The sequence below is a fragment of the Poecilia mexicana genome, unplaced genomic scaffold (genome assembly GCF_051168715.1).
Source record: "Poecilia mexicana isolate PSO_F unplaced genomic scaffold, ASM5116871v1 scaffold_11, whole genome shotgun sequence".
Taxonomy (NCBI): domain Eukaryota; kingdom Metazoa; phylum Chordata; class Actinopteri; order Cyprinodontiformes; family Poeciliidae; genus Poecilia; species Poecilia mexicana.
In genome coordinates, this window is record NW_028263380.1 from 21,890,786 (window position 1) to 21,914,041 (window position 23,256).

Genomic DNA, 23,256 nt, shown 5'->3' on the forward strand with positions numbered 1-23,256 from the left:
TATGTCTATGAATCAGAATATTGTTTATGATGAACCCTATTATCTATACCTGGTGTGCACTGGGGCCCCGGGTGTAAAATTTAGTGTATTGCTATGTAATGACATACCAAATCATTACCTCATATCAATTGTCAATACACAGTTTATGATGCAAGCATTCAACTTTCCCAGTGTCTAAATCTTTAGTGTAGACAAAGCATGTGAATGGTGTATAAAATTAATTTGTACAACATTTCATAAGCTTTTATGAAAACATTTTAGCAGTGGCACATATTCACGGTATGCCTGGCCTCTGAGTTTACATTATAATGCCACAGACTTTTTCTGCATGTCCGATAAAGCTGTGGCCATCAGGCTTAGCTGGAGATCACATTCTGCACACCACAGCATCAGATGTGCAGGAAATCAATGCTGAAGCTTTACTTAAATCTCCCCACACCATCGAAACACTAAGTAATGGTTTGATTGTATCAGTCACAAAGGGTCCACAAAAACACTTTATGAATATCTCACTTTATGAAACATTGAAAATCTTTTTTTATTTCAGTTTGCGTGTGGGAAAGAGGTGTGAAAACTGCAAAAACTGTTTGATTTCTGAAATCTCTGTTTTGTTTTTTTAAGTCCAAATGATTGTGTGTTTCTAAAAGTGCATTTTATTTAATTAAACATTGAATTAATTTGACCAATAATTTGTGTGGAAGTGTTTACTACTTGGGGTTAGAGAAAAAAACGCTCTAGATGTAATCACAGCTTTTTTCAGAGATGACAGACAAACTCTGAATCAGGATGGAGCCAATCGCTGAGCTGCATGTTGTGAAATAAGATGAAAACTTTATTTAACAAGACTGATGTAAACGGAGTGAACAGCAGAAAGAGGAGGGCTAAAGCAACAGCAAACTGCAACAAAAATGATTTCCCAGGTGAGAGAGTGGCTGCAGTTTTACTAAAACCACCTGATGCATGCTTCTAAAGTCTCAGATTTGTACACGATTTGAAGGCGGTTGTTATTCCCTGCAGTAAACCTCATAATGAGTTACAGCTTCCTGACAAACTGAAGAAGTTGAGCGCTACAGGCTCTGTTCCGATTTCTTTTTTGTCTTCCACACTCTGCAAGGCAGTGGAAGAAAGTTTGTCCAAGTTCAGTCATTATCCTCTATTAGCATCACATCACAGCAATATAAGTCACAACAGCCCACTCGTCCTGCGTTTGGTCCGCCTCACTTAGCATCAAACTCTCCAGCTCCAGAGACGCAGGTCCTCGTCCTGCATCTCCAGCATCCCCATCTGGGAGAAGGGAAGACCAGCGAAACAAAATATCATGCTCGTATAACTGAAGCTTAATGGAGCAAGTGAGAAGGACCAAGTTCTCCTTCTTTAAAGGATGTGTAAATGCCCTAGTGTCATGTGACTTTAAAGTTTAAAATGTTATAAAATGCATTCTGACATCCTTTACACTGGACCGCTCAGGTACACCTGTAAAGTAGTTTCAGTAAAGTGTTTTTTTTTTTCCCCCATACTTTTTTCAGTTTGATTAAAAAAATTTAAGTTTCAGTGTCAAAATCCGATAAGATTAACATGCCATGAGATTTTTAGTGATGTCAAACCACACATCATTTTATGAAATGATGGCTTGAGGTCTTATCAAATCAAAGCAGCACAGAGCCGTTGCTCAGGCTGACCTCAGTGAGGCTGATTGAAGGATAAATATAGAGCAGCCTCCACGGGCAGAGCGACGCCTCAGAGTTTTGCTTGACTGTCTGTAAGCTGAAGTGAGTTTAGCTTCGCAAAATTCTGCTGATGAGTAAAAGATTTCCTCCAGGGAGAAGACAGACGTGGAGGGGAAGGATGATGAAGTAAGAACAGAAAGAGCTGAAGAGGAAGAGTGCAACGTCTTGCATAACATCGTCCCGAAACAGAAACTGAACGGTCTTAGAAAGGAGGTGGTAGATTGAAGGAGAGATGAAATGGAAAGAGTCATCTTGGCTGCCAGCATGAAGAGCAAGCATTTGTTAAAACTGGAGCCAATTATGTTTTGGTTTTACGAGTTCAAAGTCGTATTATAGAATAGATGCAGCCGCTAGTTTAGTCAACGTTGCATCAAAGTGTCTTTATTTACCAAATAAGGCAAAGTCGGCACTTTTAATTGACATTTAATGAAACTTTTAAAGCAACTTTGCAGTTAAAATGTTATTTACCAAATGACACTTCATGACAACAGTCACAGACATTCATAAAGACTCCTTCATGTTCATGATAGGTGTCATGTCTGACAGTGTGATGTCAGTCTTGTGCTTCAAATAGTGTTGCCAATACTTCTACTTTCAAGAAAATCCAACCAACACTAAACAGAGGCTCACATTCTGTCCCAAAACCAATTAAAGTTATAAAATGATGCTACAAAATCTGCCATTTTTGTAAAAAAAAATACTTTGTGCTTTCACTCCAGCATTAATGACATTTTTCCAAGTTCATCATGAACAGCTAATATTTTGCATTGTATGAAACGGAACCCAAAGGGGGAAAAGACATTCAGTCACATGCAGTGACTTTGAGTATTTTTACTCAATATTCCTCCATCACCTTCACTCAGCCCAAACCTCTTACCTCTGTGTGTCTAATAACCTCTTCTAATCCCATATTGAGGAGCTTCCTCCTTTTTAATATTCCAGTTTTGCTTCAGATTTTTGAAGTGAAGTCCTGTCTTGGGTCGCGACCAGTAAATGTCTTCACAGCTTTTCTCAAAGCTCTTTCGGTATCCTCACTCTGATGAAAAGGGGATTAGTTCTTATCTAAAGCAAACCTTTTTTCTAGTTTCAAAATATACAATGCGAGTTCTATTTTATAGCTACGTTTGCATTAGATGCTTGCATGCGTAGAAATCAAGTTAGTCCACTTTCTGGCGTTCAAACTTGAATCATGTTTTGCAAAATGCAATATTTATACCCAACCAGACTACCTGAAATATTTTCCTCCATCCATTTGATTCAAAGCTTTATTAAAGACTTGAGCTGCTCTGTGTCAAATGAAGTTGTCAGTAAACCTCAAGCTGTTCAAAGTCTCAATAACTTTTACTTCTTTGAAGTACACACAACCTGTGAATGTTCATTTAGCAGTAAACTCCCGCTGCCGCGCATACATCGCAATTACATTTCACAGTCTTCCAAATGCGTTAACGCCTCCACCGCCGAGCCTCAACACCGGGGACGTGAAATCACAATGTAAGCGACGGCGGCGTCTGATAACTTGGCTGTCTTTTCCAACCGAGTCTATTTTCATCCCCTCCTCCGAGTCGCTCCCCGCTAGATGAGCGAGGCGTTCAGGTGCCTGAGAGCGGTTGGGATATATAGCTGCTCACCGTTGCATCGACCTCCTCCTGTTCTCTCCTTTTTTTTTTTTTCCCTCCTCACTTACAGCTCAGCCCACGCTGGTGGAAATGAAGCTCAAGCTGAAAAGCAGCAAGAGAAGGAAGGAGAGAAAACGAGCAATGAGGGGAGATAAATATTGAGTGGCTGAGGGGGTGGACGAGTTAGCAAATATGAGGTACAGAGATATGAAGTGGAGTGCATGTGAGGAGGAAATTAAAATGATGCTTTTACATTTCATTAAATGGGCTCTAAATGTTCCACTTCTCGTCTGTTACATAATTTACTTAGTGTAATGCATGTTTATTATACCGCCGTGTAAATACAGTATCAACGGACGACTTAAAGAACACAATAAAAGGAAACGTAAGGAGGACAGTCACACTGTTGAAGAAAATTTAATTTCCATTTACTGCCACGCTTTCTGAGTGTGGAATAAACCCAGAGATGAACTTTAAATCACGTTCGTCTCCGCTCTGAAGTTTGCTGAACACATTTTACTGCAGACAAATCTTCTGGTTCACGTGCTGAGTGATCAAATGAGATGTTCAGTCAATCAACTAAGAAATGCTGAGGACTTCATATGCAAATGCATAGCCCATCAAAGTTTAAAGTTCACTGCTGGTGCATGTACGTTTAAAGTGATTTAATGAAGGCTTAAATGAAGTGTAAATACACTATCTTGGTAAAATGTGTTTCATGCTTTCCCCAAATGCCTCTAAGGGTCCTGCAGGTCTCTCCACAGAGGAATGAGTGCAACCCCTTTCTTTTTTTCTTTTAAAAGGATAGACTGTGTGTGCATTTCATATTTTGAGAAAAATGCTTCGTGACAAAGGATCTGACCCATCAGAGGATAGAATGGATAATCGAGGCAGAACAAGTCCACAGTCGATGTTTAGGATGTTGGGTTCATGTCAAACTTAAGATTTTTAACCAGATTTCATTTTACTCTCGGCTCATGTCAAGACTTTGGAGCCAAATCCAACTTAAATGTTCTTCAGTAAAATAAAATAACTCATTAGCACCAGAGGTTTCCAGAAAACCCTTCGGCCATTTTGCTCTGCTCTTTTCACTTTTTTGCATGCATGCATCTTACAGAGGTGCATTTTGTGCCGAGTTCAGCTTGATTCTATGCTGGAATCACACTTTCTGTATGCCCAGGGTATAACATCATTGCTGCAAGTGGTGTTGCATCCATTTACATATATTTTCAATGCGCAGAGTTGCCCTGAGACCTCGTCATAACACAGACAGATGTTCATTACTGCCACAAGAAGCATCGAAATGGCAGAGAAGGGAATATCTGACAGGTTGTATCATTACAGAATGACATTTTAACCCAAAGTGCATCATTTGGCTTGAAATGATCCCAGACAAAAGAAACTGAAGCCTCGCTCTTTGTATTACTTCTCAAACACAATTAATGCTTAGATCCCAATCAGACAGATCCATATGTGAAGAAATCTTGCAGATTGTGTCACATTTGCTTTAAAGTCCTTTTTTGGGGGGTTAAACTCTCGATGCTTGTCTTCTGCATGCTCCGCGTCCTGGCTGGTCCATGCAGCGCTCTGAATGACAACTCCAAGCCGTGCACTGAGTTCTCTTTAACACAACAGTTGGTGAGCGGTTGGGCATTTGTGCTCACCCTTGTTCAGGCAGTGCAGTCTGCTGAGCCGCAGACTTTCGCTTGCAGCATCACACCAGGAAATCTGCTGGGGTGTAAAATGAAAACGAGGCGAGAGGAGTTAAATACGGCTCAGACGTTAGTGAAGACGGATGTAGAGGAAGGATAGTTTTGTAAAACAAGGGAGGAGAGGAAAGGCGGGTTAGTTAAAATCATGGGATTGATGACATTTTATAGCAGTAATCTTGCAGCTCATTAAACTAAAACGAGTTTTTAACAACTGCTTTCTTTTATACAGATGGAAAATGACGTTTTCCCATACAAGAAGGCTGGAACTTTCTTTAATAATGACTCTGGCATGGCAAACATAGGACCTTTTACTAGATGTGCTTTTACAAACCAATCCACCAAAAACACCAAACTCTACTGGTGGTTTTGTCTGGGAAAAGATGAGGAGAAACGAAGGGAATCAGCTTCGACTCTCATTTCTCACTCACTTGAGGACCTTTACGTTTTCACATAGCTTAAACAAAAGCAAGTCTTTCATCAACAGTAGCTAAAGCTTTCTGTACATTACTTCAGAACATTTTAGTGGCGTTTGAAAAGTTCCTTTAGCAAATGTATGTGGTTTAAACAGGCCAAACCCCTTTCAAAACACTATGCAACACTGTTCTCATCCTGAGCTCCTCATATGATTCACCTGTGTCTTATTCTGGATATTTTAAGTGGGAACAAATGTTGTAGTGTGCTAACTTAGTCCAGACTAGATTTACCTGCATTTCTATTTGTGTAGGTGTCTATAATTTCTCAATTTTAGTCTTAAACATCCAGACGTCCAGGTATATTATAAAACACGTACCCTGTTTTTCACATGACTGTAGAATTGGATGGGGGATCATCAATAAGAGAAATGTGTGACTACAACCGATGCCAAACAGAACTTTTCTCTTTGGCGTCAGATTCTTCATATTGATGAAACACCATTTTCGATGTGGGCTGAAACTATTCAGTTAAACGGTCATGACCCCATTTCAACTTTCTCAAGGCTTTTATTTTTATTTGTAAAACATCGAGATAAAATAAAACGCCAGCGACAAAACATGAGGGATGGCTGCGGCTTCTACAGCAGGAACCATTGTTCTTTCACATCGGCCTAATCGATACAACTTCATTGGTGGGATGTCAACTGTGTGCTGCAGGAAAATAAAGCGGAATAAGGTTTCACCTCCATCTGCCCTCATTTTGCTTTACTTTATCTTTTAGTTTTTAACAGTTAAATGACTTCTATTTCCTCACGCGGACTAACGGTGAAAATAAAGCACAGCTCCTCGTCTTGGACACCTTTGCTTTACGGAAGTAATTTTGTGCTCCGTGGCTGTGAAATCCTGATTTGTAGTCCCTTTAAAAATTGATTTGAAGGTCAGATGGAAGTGTCGGCGGTGAGGAAGGCGGGCTCGGTAAACAACAGGGACTCAGACCCAGAGACAGACACTCAGACGAGGGTAAATGGCTTCATTTACTGCCGCTGCACTCAGATATAGGCCGCTTCACTTTACTGCCACTGACGGCGAGCGCGACTGTTTTTCATGCTCACCTCTTGTCACAGCCTGTCTCCTGTCTGGACGAGTTTCACCTTTTCCACTTTAATTGGAGGACAAAGAGGTGAAGAAGTTTGCTGCTTCACCTCTTTCGACCTCTGAAATTCGTTGGCCTTCAAACTAAATAAAAACTTGGACATGGAGTGTGGGTGATAAGCTAATTAAACGTCTTATCTCGTCTTTATAGATGCTAAGTCACTGATGGATTTCCTGATAAGCTTTACCCGACAGCAACTAACAAAATGAAAAGCCATGTCTGATGTGTGTGTGTGAAGCTTTTCTTTTATAAATGCTCTTTTCTGTTGTTTTTTCTCTGCAGAGCCGGATTTGAACAGGATATAGAGGGCGACCACTCTTTCTACCCCGACAACTGTCACAGTAAGATAAATCTGTTCTTTTCGGAGCTATGATATGAGCTGTAGAGGTGTAAAGGTTATGGATTGTTAAAACACAGCCTGGGGTTTGTTTCCATGGATTTTACAATCCAAGTTATGGAGTTCATCCTAGTTTGAGACCTAATTGGAAAATCTGGGTCACGTAAAAAATGAACTGTCTGGTTTACTATTTAGTTTTTACTTTTTGGAGAAATTCTAAGCCATTAGTGGAGCCAAAGAAACACATTTCAGTTTTTGCCTGCCCTGCCCTTTCCCCAGTGGGATACAGCACTTCTCTGAGTGTAATGGGCATCATCTCCCACTTACTCGCTACGCTTTCCAGCTATTTCTCCAGCTGATGATCCCCCATCTGGGGGCATTACCTCTGTCTCTAATGTAGTCACAGACGGACCAAGTTCTGTCCGTTAATTATTTAAACAACAAATTATTCAGTATCCTTCACTCTAAAAGTAAAATGTTTTTGCAAGACCCCACTGCTTGTGTTTTTATTTTTGTGTATTGCCATCCTGCCTCTCCTATGTTGACCATATATTGTGTTAAAGCTCAGTGTTTGGGCTGTTTGTTGGTTTTTCTTTTATCTGTTCTGTTCAGTAGCTGGGATTGCTCTGTGGTTTTAGTCCTCATAGCAAATCCTGCTGGTTTGTAACAGTTGCTCAAATTTTCACTCGTATCCTGAGACGTTTTGTTGTTTTTTTCCTGATAACTGATGATCTGCTTTGTGTGAAACCAGTCTGAATTTTTAAGTCTAAAGTGGAACATTCCTGTCTCATACAAAGATAACATTGCAGTAAAATGAACACTGATTTTTTGGTGTTGTCTTTACAGTGCTATGAAATCTGACTGGTGTTGTTATCTTTTGTTCAGCTGATGTGTTGGCCACAACACGAAACCAGGAATCAGCAGCTGACTCTGCCTACGGTAAACCCAAACATGTCTTCTTCTGTTTGTTTTTTTTTCCTTTTCATATTTTGTGTCTGGTTAATATATCAAAGTAGGACGTGGTAATAGGAGGTAGTAAGTTTATAACTGAGTGTTTTTGGTGAAATGGGCTTTATTCGTCTCAGACTCCAGACGTTTATCTCAGATATTTAGGAGCGGTTTAATATTAGAGAATATTGGAGAAGATCTAAAGTTACTGTTCCCATAAAATACAACTTTCAGGTTTGTCAAAACGTGGTGGTGCATTGTACTTTGTTGGATCTGTATAAGTCTGGTCATTTATTAAAAAACAACATTCATGCCATTCTTTCACATCTGACATTCTGAAACGCAGACAGAATCCCCTAAAACCAAGAGGCCAAGGAACTTCCTTGTCTCAGTCTGACGTCTCTACTAACGAGCGTAGACCCAACCAGAAGAAACCCCGTTTTGTCGCCTGGTTGGCTCAAGTTAATGTACAGCAACTCATTGCTCAGTTTGACATCATTACCTTCCACCACTTTACAGTCCAGCAGATCAAAGCCCGGCCTCGCTCAGCAACCTGCTCTGTATTCATCGCTGCAGCTCAGCTGCTACCTGACTGTCAAGAGTCCTTCTCGTAAACCAGCAGCAGCATTGTCATTCACCGAGCAGCAGCCGAACCCACACAGTGAATCCCATTATGGCTCTATGTGGTGCATTCCAGTGATTAAAGTCGGAGAGGGGACGGCCAGAAAGACACTTTTTGGTTTGTGGTCCACTTGACTCGAGCTGAGTTTGTTTTTCAGGAACACTTGAGCCCAAGAGGCTGCGTTGTGTCAGCAGCACTGATGAAGAGAACGAAGGTGAGGGAGAGCAAGGTCGTCGGACTGTGAGCCCAATGAATCAGGGAAATGAAAGCGATCAATGATTAGTCCCTTTTTTTTTTACCACGTACTGAAAACATTTACAGACCTAATTCAGCTCTGATGTTCTCCATCAGTCTCTTCAAATTCAATCACCACCTCGATTTGACATTGCCACGTCCATGTATTGAAGTTTTTTGTTTTTTTAAGTGAGCATCCCTGAGTCAGACGCAGCATCTCCTGAGGTAATTTCACTGTAGGCCATGAGAGCGAAGGTTGGAGCCGGAGCCGTCGGAGCACAGAGAGCGCCTCGCTTTGTATTCTACCACTTAGCTTAATTGCATCCACCTGGAATTGAAATGAGGCTGTGTTAGTTGACAAGAATTAAAATCATACTTTTAGAAAAGGACAACTGAAGTGGAGCGCAGAGACTCTAATTCAGCTGATAGTCGGCTTTATTTATTGTCACCTTTATTGGATTACATGATTTAATCCTGTTTTTTTAAGTAGATTGTTGTGAAATTCATTTAGTTCAGTGTACGCTTTTTTGAAAGCAAAGGATAAGCTTTTTTAAAAAAGTGTTTTTGTTCCTATACATGCAGTAACTTTTATAAAGGTTGTAAACGTGCAGCTGGCATTTGTTTCCTGGCCTTTACAATTCTCTAAAGAATCGACCATTTTTCAAACACAATTTAAGTCATCAAGCAGTAAATGGCACAGAAAGAATGACGAACATTGAAAATATCTGACACAGCATTTCTTTTTACATTCAATAAGGTAAAACATGTCATGGGCCACTTTGACCTTGAACTTGAAGCTATTGTTGTCTTTTCTTTATAACATTAGTGATTTTCCTGCATTAAGGCTTTTAGGTAATCTTATTAGCCTTAACAGAGTTTATGACACTGTAACCCAGAACAGGCAAAACACACAGAGTGTCCAGAGATGGACGCAAAATTATGCTGCGATTCCACCAATGAACACAATGCAAGGAAAACCTGGTAAACAGAAGTGAGTTTTCCTTTTAAATCTATCAACATGTTTATTTAGATATGGAACGACAAAGTTGCTTCCAACTGTAGCTCATTTATATCGCAAATATGTGTAAAAAGCCTTCAAATGTGTGGCTTTTATCGCCGTTGCATAATTTCACACTGAAATGTACATTTTTACTTGATTAAGTAGAAAATTAAAAAAAAAAAACCTTTTGGTAAAATCCAATGATTTTTTTTTTTTTTTCTGCTGTCAATATTTTGTACATTTTTGTATCTTGTGCTTTTAGCACAAGTTTTTCTATTTCAACACATTTATCCACCAATATTATTTAGTTATTCTTTGGTCCTCACCAAAACATTTTCCTTCCTGCATTTTCAACTGCAACCTTCCCATTAGGTGTTTTTTTTTTTCTTTTGCAGTCTTATAACACTAATAGTATTTAAAAACTGGAATGAAAGTTTAAGTTCAATTTAAATTCAATAGCAGCATCATAAAAATCATGCAAGGTAATAAAAAATGTGTATAAAGTTGTTTTTAGAGTGCATTTATCTGTCACTTTTAAAAGTAGTCATAATATTTCAACCCACCACCTTTTTTTCTTTATCTTCTCAAACATACATCATGTTGGAATAAAGAGAGTCCGCCATTATCCACGTCCTAAATTATGAAACGGTAGCTTTATGTCTTAATTTCTTTTTGCATAATTAAGACTTTGCAGACAAATCTCCACCTTCCGGTGAAAAGATTAGCCCAACTTTGATTACAGTCGTATATCTGATCTTTAAATGAAACCACAGCCTTATAATAAATCGTGCATTTGTTGGGATTAATTGCTTGACTTGTTCTAATTGTGTTGAAATAAACTGTCATCTAAGTTTTAGACCTTGCGTCGCCTGCAGGCCTTTCCAGGGGAGTTAATTGCACGATGGCACAATAAGAACTGCCAGTCACGTTATCACATCTTTTTTAACATTACCAATGTTCCCTTTTCTTCTCTTTTCTAGTGGTTCCATTGTGAAGATGACTGTGATTAATCAAAGCTATATTGTGTTTTTTGGGGGGGTTTAATGGTAAAACTGTCAGTAGGTGCTTTCTGCATGATCTCTGCAGCATTAACTCTGTAGTGTCGGGTGTGAAGGGCTCCCAACACAATGTTTTAGCTTGTGTGCGCCCTTATTCATCTGCAGTACGCTAGACTGGTTATCATTACTGTAATGACATAATTTGCTGGGCAACTATCCCCTTAATGAGGTTTTTGCAGTAGATTGCTTATTTAATGCACTGACAAGGAGAACCCTGTAGATCCAGCTCAGGGCCTGAATGGACACAAATTGGCCCTGTGCTTTTACAGGACAGACTTTTTTTATGTTTTTATTTGATGAGAGCTGACATTGTGCGTAATGAGTGGTGCAAATGCAAATTATAATGGTTTTGGGAGGACATAAATGCAGTCTGTGACCTTTAAATTACTTGTTGTTGTGCAGACGATCCAGTAAATTAAGTTTATTCTGCTGGTGAGCTGGAGTGCCTGGCTTCATAATTCCCAATTAAAAAGTCGTTTAAGTTGACTTCCCAAGAAGTTGAGGATGTTAGGCTGTGTGCGCCAGCGACCTGACATTACTGTGGTTCCACAGATCTGTCTCAGTGCTCTTTTATTCAATTAAATTAAAGTTCCAGGTAAAATACTTGGCTAAAAATATCTGCTCTTCTCAGCAACAAGCCCTCCGGCTCCTTTTTCCTTCGTGTTTCCTGCCAAGTTTTAAAACGGCTGCAGGGGTTTTAGGCCGATAGTTGATGAGGTCTGACTCGAAGCCACGTTGGGCAGGTAGAGGTCACACGTCTGGACACTTAACTCTTTGGCAGCAAGAAGGAAAATCTGAATTAAAACGATGCTCACTTGGAACTGAAGCCCAGGTTTCACTCCAGTGGTTTAAAAACGGTGACAAGTGGCTGAGTGTTCATGTTTAACAATATTTATTCAGTGCTGCTGAAATACTCTGGTATTAAAACTAATAATAATGAATTTAATGAGAAAATCCAACCTCCATTTTTTCTTTGTGATTAAAATGATTTGGTCAGTAATATTACCAGTAACACCAACATGGGCCCAACTAGAAGAAGAAGAAATGACAAAATATCAAAATCAGCACCAATATAGTAGGAAATTACTACAATGAAATAAAACAAAGGGACAAAAATAATTTTGTGAAATAAAAACATTCTTAGATCCTACAATGCTGTGAATATGACACACTGTAATTTCTCCTTATAAATTTTAACCTCTCAAAGAATTAGACATTTTCAAACCTTGAGTTAAAATGTGAAATATTTATGTTTTACATTTTTAGTGTTGATTTTACCGATCTCTAATAAGCAACAGAGTTTTTCTTTGGCAGTGAGTTGTGCAATAGACATTTGTAGAAAAATGATCACAGTGTAATAATGAGTAAAAAGCTATCTCTACCTGGTCAAATCTGTGATAAATTTGCCTAGAAAAACCATCTTTAACCTCGTCTAAATGTTCTCCAAGAACAAATGTGTTGGTTCCTCTGAATGTGAATTTGACTCCTGGGCTCAGTTGCACTTTAAAACTTTACACACGTTGGAAGCTGTTTAACTTCAAGACAACTCCTCCAGTGCATGAAGGGCAAAGTCTGTGTTGCAGCTCTCAGTCTTTATTTATTCCAGCAGCGTCTGGCTGTTTTCCAGCCTCTCTCTGCTGCTGATGATGGCAGAGCGGCTCCTTCCAGCGGTTTGGGCCGATTTCTGGTGCCTCCAGGGAGTCGATGGTGTGACTTAGCGGCTTCTTCTGTTTGTAATTACATGAATGTGAGGAGCTGACATTTAAAGCAGCTCAGATGCTTTTTAATTGGAGCATTAATTTACTAATCACACAGCAAAAACTGTAGACGTGACGTTAAAATATTCACTGGGAATGTAAGAGAAAATGTCTGGAGCAATAGAGGATATGGAATATCTTTCAATTAACAGCCCATTAGGCATTTATTTCCATATGTTATTCCTTACAGATGGTTGGACGTCATATGTTGTATACCCAAATATATGGGGCCCTTTATTTTTCATTGATCAAGGAGCACAACTCATTAACTTATCTACAGTATTTTTCACAAATAATTGCCTTTTTCAGCATTTGTGACTGATTTTACGGTTTTAATAAACAACCAACAGATTTTTTTTAGACATCTCCTATAACCAAAGGATTATAATCAACCAGCTTGTAGTGCATGCAGTCTAAGATGTGCCATCAAAACACAAACCTTTAAACGGTTAGCGTACAGAGATTTGTACAAATGGGGAAAATTAGTTAATATTCTTCATGGATGATCTGTAGCAGTTAAATAAGTGGTGACTATATCCTAAAACAAGTTTGAATACTTCTCATTAATACTGAAAATAAACTGCAGTTTAGTTTCAAATGCAATATTTTAAAAGATCAGTAAAACTGCAGATTGATGCTGTTTTGTATCTTCAGGTTTTTTCAGTCCTATTACAGAGCTGAAGTATTTCTAGGACGTTTTGTGAAAGTATAGCAGTTTCATTAAAGCCACTTTTCATCATTTAACAGAAAAATCAATGTGTTTTGCAGGCGTTCTTTGGATTGTGGTCCATAATTCTTTTCTAAATATTGAATAAGATGTCCCAGTCTTTGTTTCTCAGGCTGCTGCCACCATGTTTCATCAGAACCGGGCATCAGTGCCTTTGCTCAGAACCAAACTGGAAAGAAAATGGAAACCTGTCGAGTGTTCATGAAGTTAAACAAATAGACGCAGCGGGGAAAAAAAAGTATATTCTGTCTGACACCTTCATAAGTGTTAGCTGAGCAGAAAATGTTGCCACTGACTGTGTGTGTGCAATGAAAGCATGAGTTGCATTTACAAGAGCATATCTAAGTGAAGGAAAGCTGCAGCTCGGTGGAGGAGGTCGGGACGTCTCCATTAGATCCGCCCGCCTGCCACAGGAAGGGAACAACTAAAAGAAAACCTCTGTTTCAAGAAACGGAGGTGAGGCTCCTTTTCACCTCGCTCAGCCTGAAAGAGCTGCTGCCAAAATGCCACATATCCATTTTAAAAAGTGACCGACCAGCCTGTGAATCATGTTTTAGTCATGAAACTCAAAGTGCATTGTGTTTTTCTTTGATGCAGCCATTTTGTTTTATATTTAATTTCAGTTTGTGTGTTGAAGCTCTTGATTTATTTGCTACATTAAGAATAAAATGTGTTTTTTTTAGTAACATTTTGCACACACACACACACACACACGCACACACACACACACACACACACACACACACACACACAATATGAAGGCTCTTTACTAAACACACTGATTCAGTTCATGTCCAAGAGATCTAAATCCAGTTATTTCTACAACAATCAATTCATACAGAAACATTCAGAGTCCAATTTTCACTCATTAATCTTATTTATAAAATAATCCAGTCAATCGATGATATGATCCCATTTTGTAAAGAACACCTGTCTAAGGAAGCCATTGCATCACGTTACTGCCTTGGCAGCAATTTCCCCTCCATCATCATTGAGAATGCTGCTCATCTCTAATCTTTTTAGTTTTTGACTAAAGATTTTTAACCTTAAACTATGCAAAAAGTTTGTGCTTACTCCTTTGCAGCCTATTTTAAATAAATATTCACTGTAAATAAGTGGTAGCAGGAAGCTCAACAGTTCATTTATTTAGAAAAAAAGGGTAAATGTTAAATGGACTGATATTGTATTTTTCTACTCATGCCAACCACTAAATATGCCAAACACTTGAGCCACATTCACTCAGTCACATTCATACATGATGCACGAATCAGTAGGTAACTTCAGTTTAAACGCTTCGCCCAGAGCAAATCGACTTGTGGCAGGAAGAACCTGCAACGTCTGCAATGTAAAAAAAAAGAAAAAGAAAAAAGAAAACACTTGTCTAAATCTAAAGACACATTTTGGTGCAGTTACTTTACTGTGGACAAAATATTAACTTCATTTGAAACTCTTTGCAAGAATTAACCTTAAAGAGCAACTAATTTTTTCCAAATCAGATTTACATTTTTAGATGAATTCTGATTTAAAACGCCATACTGCTGTAACATTTAGAAATAATCATTTCTCCAAGTTTCACCTTTTTACCTAAAGCGTTGATGCAGTTTAGGAAGGTGCCAGCTGATGTGATCGATGGCTTTGTGGTAAAACCCAAAGGTGTGCTTACTGTTATCGCTCCACTCTCTGTAACGGAAAATATCCTAATTACTCTGTGGATAACAGAGACACAGAGAGTCCAATTACTCTGCATGAGTGTTTCTCGTGTACTTCCGCGCACAATAAGGTGCAACAAAAGATGTTGTCTGTATCATGTAGAAGTCTAGAATGTGTGTGATAATGTGCTTGCCAATGGCTTGGTGAGTGATTTCCCTTCTATGAATGCACGTGTATGAGCAGGCAAAAGAGCCATCAAAGCGTGTTAAAGTGTTTTTTAATGAGCTGGAGCTCTTACAAATGGACTGAGTACGTTATGTGGCTCATGCAGAACAGGCGGGGATGAGAGGTGTTAGAAAGCAGCCAAAAGCGGTCGTATTGACGCTAATTGTCTTCATCTTCTCCCAGCGCTGAGCAAAATGAGGCGAAGGGTATAAGCAGCTTCACTGGATGAATTTCAGGCGGCTGTTTGTTGCTAATGAGCCTCCAGCTGGCTTTGAGTGATGAAGGTGATATTTCTGACTGTCTTAGTTATAAATACTGCACACATGCAGAACCAGGAGTTTGAAAACTTCTACCACAATGTTCAAAAAGCACGTTCCTGCTTTATCTAAATTCTTTACTTTTTGGCTCAGTTCTTCCCAGAGCTTATGCAAGACCTGTCTCCATGTCACCATTCACCTACAAGGACACTTTGTCAGATTAAAGCTGGCAGCTTTCATGTAAATAGTGAAAGTTCTTTTGATAGAAGACAAAAGATTTCGCTTTGAAATCCCCAAAATTGTATAACATGTAAACTTTTGTGTAATTTTTATGAAGGTAGCCAAAAACTAAGCTGGGTCCCTGAGAGAAGCAAACCAACACAATGTGTTGACTAAATTTAGGCTCTCTTTGTTTTTGTGTTTATGCAAGGTGAGCTGTTCTAGACTAAACTCAGCTAAGAAACTGGTCTAACTAAAACTTCATGCACTGACTTGTTTTTGTGACCTGGCTGATTGCAGCTTCGTTGCTCTTTTATAAGCACATGATTGTATAAGTGGGTACTATTATGTGAGTCAGTGCTTTGCCGTGTGTGGATGCAAATCTGTTTATGCAACCTGACCGTGACGCTCAACTTTCTGTTCGGACACGTTTCCATCGGAAAAACCGGAGGATGTAGAGAAACTCCACAAGCTCATGAAATGACCTGGTCGGGATTTTAGGCCAGAACTGACCCACTCTGAGACAACGTCGTTGAGTCCTGTAGTTTGGTGATGGGGGGGAAAAGATTTAGTAAAAAATCCCTGTTGGGTTAATCTGAAGATTAGGATTAGTATAATTCACCAGTGGAATAATGTCAGTGTGATGTCCTTTCACATGATGAAACTCTCTGTGTATGAATATTTTCAAGGTTTTGTGTCTTTAGAGCCATCATCACTGAGGTCACTTTTTCTTTGTGGGCAGTAATAATCTGACTATGGTTGCTGGGTGCAAACCAGCAATTTAATCTTTATAAATCACTCGACTGACATGGTGTTAAAGAAGATGCTGCTCGCTTCACCAGTTAGGAGCATGTCATTTATTTACAGATTAAATATAAATGGTACGTTTGACTAGCCCGCTGCATGCTCCGTCTCTTTTCTTTTCACATCTTTATGTAGTTAAATCTTTGCTTCACCAGGCGAAACATTGCAAAAGCTGAAAGTGCTAAAATATAAAGGATATAAAGGGGAGAGGACTACAATATTTACATATAAACAATGAGCCACGTGCTGATTCTGCTAAATGAATGCATGACCCCATATAAAGACCCATTAGTCTGTGTTTAAAGACAGGAAATGACATCAAACTGTCGATGTCGTTTGTTTTGATATGTTACAATCATTTACAGCAGCAAAACGGACAGACTTGGTATGTAGAGATGCAAAGAATCCTAAACGACTTTCAGATCCAGGCTGTTTTTCTCTTAGTTGTTCATTTGTATTCAAAAATCCAAATATGCAAACTAGCAGTGAGGAAATGTCTCGTACTTCATAGATGAAAAGCAGCAGTGTCATTATAAAACTTTTTGCATCTTACAGCAAACATGTTGAAATTGGTCCTCAAATTGATTTAAATTGGCACGCTTAAAATCCAAATTCATATTATTTTCCTCACTTTTCAGGCTGAACTGCTGTTAGATTTCATGCAGTTCAGAGGAAATTCTCCACATGGTGAAAGCCTTCATCTCCCTGAACACCCAGACAGACCATCAGCAGAGAAAAGGCGACTGAATTGCCATGTTTAAGCAGATTTAACCCTTTTGGTTTTTAGCTTCAGTCGTGTGTTTAAATGTTAACTTTTCAACCTAAAGCAAAACTGCAACAAAAATATTGATGGTTAAACACAAACTCATAATATAAGTTGTGTGTGCAGGAAAAAGTTTTTGTCCTAATATTATTCACCCAGTTGAGAGGCAACTTTGGATTTTTTTATTTTTTATTTTAAATCCTATGAGATTTGAGAAACTTGTGAAGTTTGATTGATGGTTGACAATAACAGATTATACAATAAGTTAAGTGTTTGTTTTTAGCAGCAGCCAACATCGGGGCTCTTCTCTCAGTAAGCTGCAGTTCTTTTTGTCCTGATGTGCTCGAAACCTTCCTCTGAGATTCAGTTTCATGTCGGCATGATTCATCATATCATCTTCACTGAACTGCCAGCTCCACATTCTGGCTGGCAATCTCTCAATCATCCCAAAGGTGCATCGCAGGATTCAGATCTGCTAAATGAAGATGCTGCTGATGTTTACTGAAGTCGTTTGCATTTTGGCACCGAAACAATAGCGGCTGCAGAAGGAGAACGGTATTGCATCAGAAGCGGAACAGGACTCGAGCTTACTCTCACTGTAGCCTTAGATCTGTTTAATTCCCCTTTCACGTTGTTCGTCTGCCTTGCCTTTCTATGGCATCTTAAGATAAGCAGCTTTGGTAAATAACATCCCAGCATTTAGTTTCTATATGCATCTGATGTGGCATTCCCAGTTTTATCTCCAGGTAAAACCAAAGCGGTATTTTTGTTTTTTTTAACTGTGTCATGAGGTTCTTGGAGATCCACATACACACCTGATCCAGACATTTACATGCATTGAATTCACGCTGAAACATTGATTTTATTGTCCATTTCTTTGCAGCGTGAGTAAAGGAAGAAAATGCAGATCATCCACAAACACTAATAATTGCATTCATATTTTAACTTTCCCAGAAGCTCTGGATCTATGTCTGTTACACATAATCAATCAGATCAGTTTAATGGATGAATGCATGACTAAGCAGGTCAACAAGTAATAAAGTACCCGGACCACGTTTATAAGTGCTGATATTATTTTGAATCGATGCGTAAAAGAAATGAATCGCTCTGTAAGCTTGCATCTAATTGTTTTACTTCTACATTTAGCACTGAGCTGCCTTGTAGCTAAATGCTTTGATGCATGTTTCACTTATTCAAATAAAATAAGTCAAAACATCCCAAGAGGTATACATAGTGGCCCTTTAGATTATTGTTAGAAATAACCGTGTAAAGATATTCATGTTGCAGGTCGCAAATAATTCAAAATCAGTTGATCTAAAAGTCAGAAAAATTGGAATTGCTGAATTTTGATTTACTGAGCATCGTAGCATTAAAGTTTCTACATTTATAAGTTGCTTAACTTCTTTTTCTGCTTCTGGATTGTCAAGCAGCCATTCCTACATGTCGTTGGTAACAGGCTGAAAGCTGAATATGAATGCAAAACAATTTAATGCATATGCAGCTAACGCATCGGTATCATCACACAGAATATCTCCATTAAAAGGCTGAGTGAACAGTCCATTAATGCCACTTAGTGAGCATTTAGAGAGACATCCCATCCTGCCCTCAATGCAATCATGGTTATCATAATCACCACATCGGTGCCTAATGTATCATTTCATTACACACATTAAGTTCCAGATTAATACAAAGTTCCTTCTGTTTTGAACAATAAAATGTAGCTTCTGCTCAGTGTTTAAATCCATGCTCTCTATGGACTACAAATCTATTTGTTTCGGAAAGTTTCTCTATACTTTTTGAAAACAAAAATATTTATCGAGTCTTTTTTTACTCAAGCCCACATCCATTCTGTTGAATCTCCTGTGTGTCAGAAAACATGAAGTTATTTTTATACCACAGTAATTTGCTTAATAATGTTGACTTTACCGGGAACCTGTTTACACATGCTGGTAACACATGGGCTATTTATTTGTTTTTCAGTTTTTCTTAATAAGATGCATATTTTATTAGGAACGTTTCGGTCTTTTTGGCAGCTTGACAATTTAGTTCTTTTGCAGTTTTTATTGTTTTATACGTTTAAAATTTAATGTGAAAAGTTCTTATCCAGATTTCTTGTTTCCTTTTGACAACTTGTGATTGCAAGTATTTTCATAAAATTAGCCCGTAATCTTCTGCGATGCGTTTGTGACTTTAAAAAAAAAAAAATGAAATAAGGTTTAAAAAATATCTAAGATTGCAGGATTTTATAACTACTCGGCTCCCTCATTTACCAAAACTACCTTTTTTCAGATGGATGTAACCAGATGTGTGACGTCGATGTGGATTGGTAAGAAGTTGCTCATCAGTCTGAAGAGAGAACCTGAATGCTTGGTTTCTAAATGGAGATGAGTTGAACCCAGAGGCCGTTCAGTGTTTAGTTGAACTACTTCTGCTTTAAATAGTTCCTCCTTTCTGCACATACCTCCTTTTGCACAGTTTGTGCAAACGCCACAGGGATCAGTCACCGATGTAAAGTGCCGGCTTCTCGGTTTATCTGGCACATCAACATGGCGATCGGTGCTTGAATCATTTCTTCGGTGTAGAAGTGTCTGCCTTTCTGCTCCGGTACCCCGGGTCTGTTGAACAGAAAACAGTGACACCTTCTATTTCACCGCTTTCTGATGATTGCACCGAAGTGCCAAAGCGCTTTGTTTACCTCCCGCCCACGCGACAGCCTCCTTGAACACCCTGAAGCAGCTCATAAATGTAACACTTCATTCATTTAAATAATGAACACTGGAGACTAAATGAGAATCTAAAGAGAGCCGGAGAGCTGAGGATTTTGAGGCGTCTGCAGAGTGAAACGCCTCATTCTTCAATCCGCACACCCACAAGACGCCTGACACACACCTGCAGTGTTTCAGGTGTGAATTGTGACCTTTAAAGAGGACAGGGTTGTGTGTGTAACTGCCATTTTCAGAGAAGAACAAAGTCAGACTTGACAAGCTGTGTCTTCGTCACACTTATTCAGTTTTTTTTTTCTGTTTTGTTTTGATTTCCAGCTGCGTTTCCCTCAATCACCTTCATCCCGACGTCGGTTCTTTTTTGTGTCGGCATCCTTGTTGCTCACTGCCTCTCTGTACGGATTCTGTCACTGGCGTCTGGCTTCATGTGAATACCAATGGGAAGGCGGTGGACAGGAGAGCATGCAAATAGGACAAAGTCATTTGAAGCCTGGCTTCAGTGTTCAGAGGATCTGTTTGCCTTAAAGTCACAGTTTTCTATAAATGCATTTCTTTGATATAACGCTGCCAAGCCTATGCTATAATAGAACAATGAAAGACAGTTCTTCTGTTTAAAAGGTGGCTTGGTTTCTCCTGCCATCAGAAACTAAACATGTTGTAACATCTCAGTATGTGCAGTATCTTGGAAAAATAATTCCCCGCCCCCCATCAACTTTTCCACATTATATCATGCATCATGTCTTAAAGTATTTTATTGGGAATTTATACAATAGGTCAGCACAAAGTAGGAAAAGTCATTTTGAAAGTACTGTGATCTGCATTCAGTTTCCCCTGAGTAATTTTTTGCAGCATTTGTTGCAATGTGTGTTTTTTATTTTTAATGTCTCAACCAGTTTCCTTCTGAAGGCTGAAATTTTGGCCCCGTTCATCTTTGCAAAATAGCTGAAACGCTATCAAATGGGATGATTGGGTCTGGGAAGATCAATTTTAAAACATTACTACAGATCCTTAATCAGACTTAGGTCAGGACTTTGACTAGGCCCTTGTTGCATATGAATATGCAGCAATCTGAACCAATCCTTGTAGCTCCAGCTTAATGTTTAGGATTGTTGTCTGCTGGAAGCTTGATTCTTTGCCCAAGGCTGAATTGTTTTGCAGTTTCTAAAACTACTCGGTGCATCACGAATAAATCATCACCGCAATATTCCGATTGCAAAAAGCTGATTGGACAGCAATAATCACAATTGTTCTTTCCAATGTAATATTTAGCCAGGTGGAGAGTCTCACAGCCCCTGATGCTATGGACACAAACGACTTTGGCCAAAATGTTCAAGGTCAACTCAGACACGTTTGCTGACCCTACAGAAGAGATGATGTGTTCAGGGTCAGTTTCCATACTCGTTCATGCTGCTCTCCTCTGACCAGAGCTCACATGGACATCAGCGGCTCCTCTTTCATACAGTCCAGATTAGTGGATGTGTGTTGTGCAGAATTTAAAGCTTAGGTTAATAATAAATGATCTCAATATATAAAAAAGTCTTTTTTTTTCTGAATATTTGCCCACAATGTTTGACCTGTAACGTTCCCTGCCTACTCGGATATTGTGTGAATGTATGTAAAACTTACTTTACAGCGTATTGAACCAGTCTTTACTGAAGCTTTTATCTTCCCCCCCCCCCCCTTTTTAATAATTCTCCTCATGGCTTTTCATCAAATCTAGTTATATGGTTCATTTGTATGATTGATTTAATTAGACCTTCCCAGACAGACTGTATTGATTTCAGCTGAATCTAAACGAAAGAGCAGACGAGAGGGTGGTAACGAGGAGAGGGCTGCAGAGATGGGAGGTAGCAAAAAATGAATGGGAGGAAGAAAGATGAAAGCTGAAGGAGATGGTGGTTGAGAAACCAGTGAAGAGAGTCTTGCAGAACACTGTAAATCCTAGACTGACATAGAACAGTGACGGGGGGAAAAGGGAAAAGTCAAGATATCACCCTGAAGTTTTCACCCCAGATGCCAGAAACTTTAACATTTTGGGCTGACAGCTAAGAAAGAGGAACTTTCCATCTGACAGAGGGAAGAGGGGGAAAAAGAGAGAGGGCAGAGAATGAAACATTTCAGTGTTGGGCTGCAATTAGCATAATATTTCTCTGTGTGTCTCCATCATCCTATTTTTAACTGTCAGACTGAGGGACGGAGATGAAAGAGGGCAAATAACGAACATGAAATTGTCTCTTTTTAAACGCATGGGATGTGTTTGTGCGTGTGGAAATGTGTGTGTTAATTCCTGCCCTGATGTGTAATGACTGCTTGCTCCATTTCAAGAGTACTTTTGCATAAGAGAGCCATGTTTTCCATGGCTTCTTGTATCAAAGCAAAGCCTCAGAAGCTTAGAGGCCACTCCGGCTTTGAGGTTTCAGATGGTTGCCACTTTGAGTCCCACACCATCGGGGAGCGGGGAATGAAATCCCCTAATGGCAAAAAGTGAAGGGCATGGAATTAGCTTTTTTGTTTCTTGAGTATTTTTGGCATCTTTGATCAGGGTTTCAGGGACATGAACTCAGTCTGGGCAATTTATCTCTAACAGGGATTTAGATGGAACTTTAATGCCACTATGTGCGTTTCTTTTTACCGCTTAGAAAAATGGCCACACTAATTTTTACCAGCTGGCCCCTGGATGCCTGTTACTGCCATACTTACAAGTCAAGGTTCTACAATCACTAAGACGTTTAAAAGAAATGTTGTTTAACAGGGTTATTGGCAATGTTCCACTATCGGCGAACTCTGATGTTGGGAAACCTGTACAAATATAAAATTAGTGCATCAACGATGTAAAGCAATGGATTCCCCATATGATTACCAAGTTTTGAAGGGACAGCATTGATGAATTGTCCTCTTCACTCTGCAAAACTTTAATGTTTTAAACGCATTAGTCCAACTCCTGAAGTACACTTTCCTCCCCATCTGGTAGCTGGAAAAATTGCACAACAGAGCCGGACCAGAGGTAATCAGTCTTCATGATGGATCGCTCCATTTGTTAGAGTGCAGCTTCTGGAGTATCAGGAATCTGTTTTGGACACGTTACAGGTGTTTTGGCCAAAGGCTGTGAAACACTCGGCTCCTGCTGTCACTCATAAAATTATAATTTTACTGTTTTTTTTGTTTTTTTTCCCCCTTGGAGAAACAAAATATCTGAACAATATGTAATCAAAGTATTGATTGCTGCAGAACTGATGGCCTGTCCCCAGTCCTGGACTGTGTGTGTTTGTTCTGGTGTGCATCACTGCTGCACAGACTGATGAGTCATTGTG

The 23,256-nt window shown here is 39.2% G+C and overlaps 1 protein-coding gene across 3 annotated transcripts in view; it reads left to right on the forward strand.

Moving 5' to 3' along the window:
• Positions 1 to 23,256, forward strand: part of LOC106932922 (semaphorin-6C-like) — a 163,696-nt gene that overhangs the window by 133,448 nt on the left and 6,992 nt on the right. For all 3 annotated transcript variants that reach the window (XM_088010407.1, XM_088010408.1, XM_088010409.1), the window contains 2 exons: positions 6,904 to 6,962; positions 7,844 to 7,897. In XM_088010407.1, the coding sequence (XP_087866533.1) occupies positions 6,904 to 6,962; positions 7,844 to 7,897 (113 nt within the window). The remainder of the gene's footprint in view (positions 1 to 6,903; positions 6,963 to 7,843; positions 7,898 to 23,256) is intronic.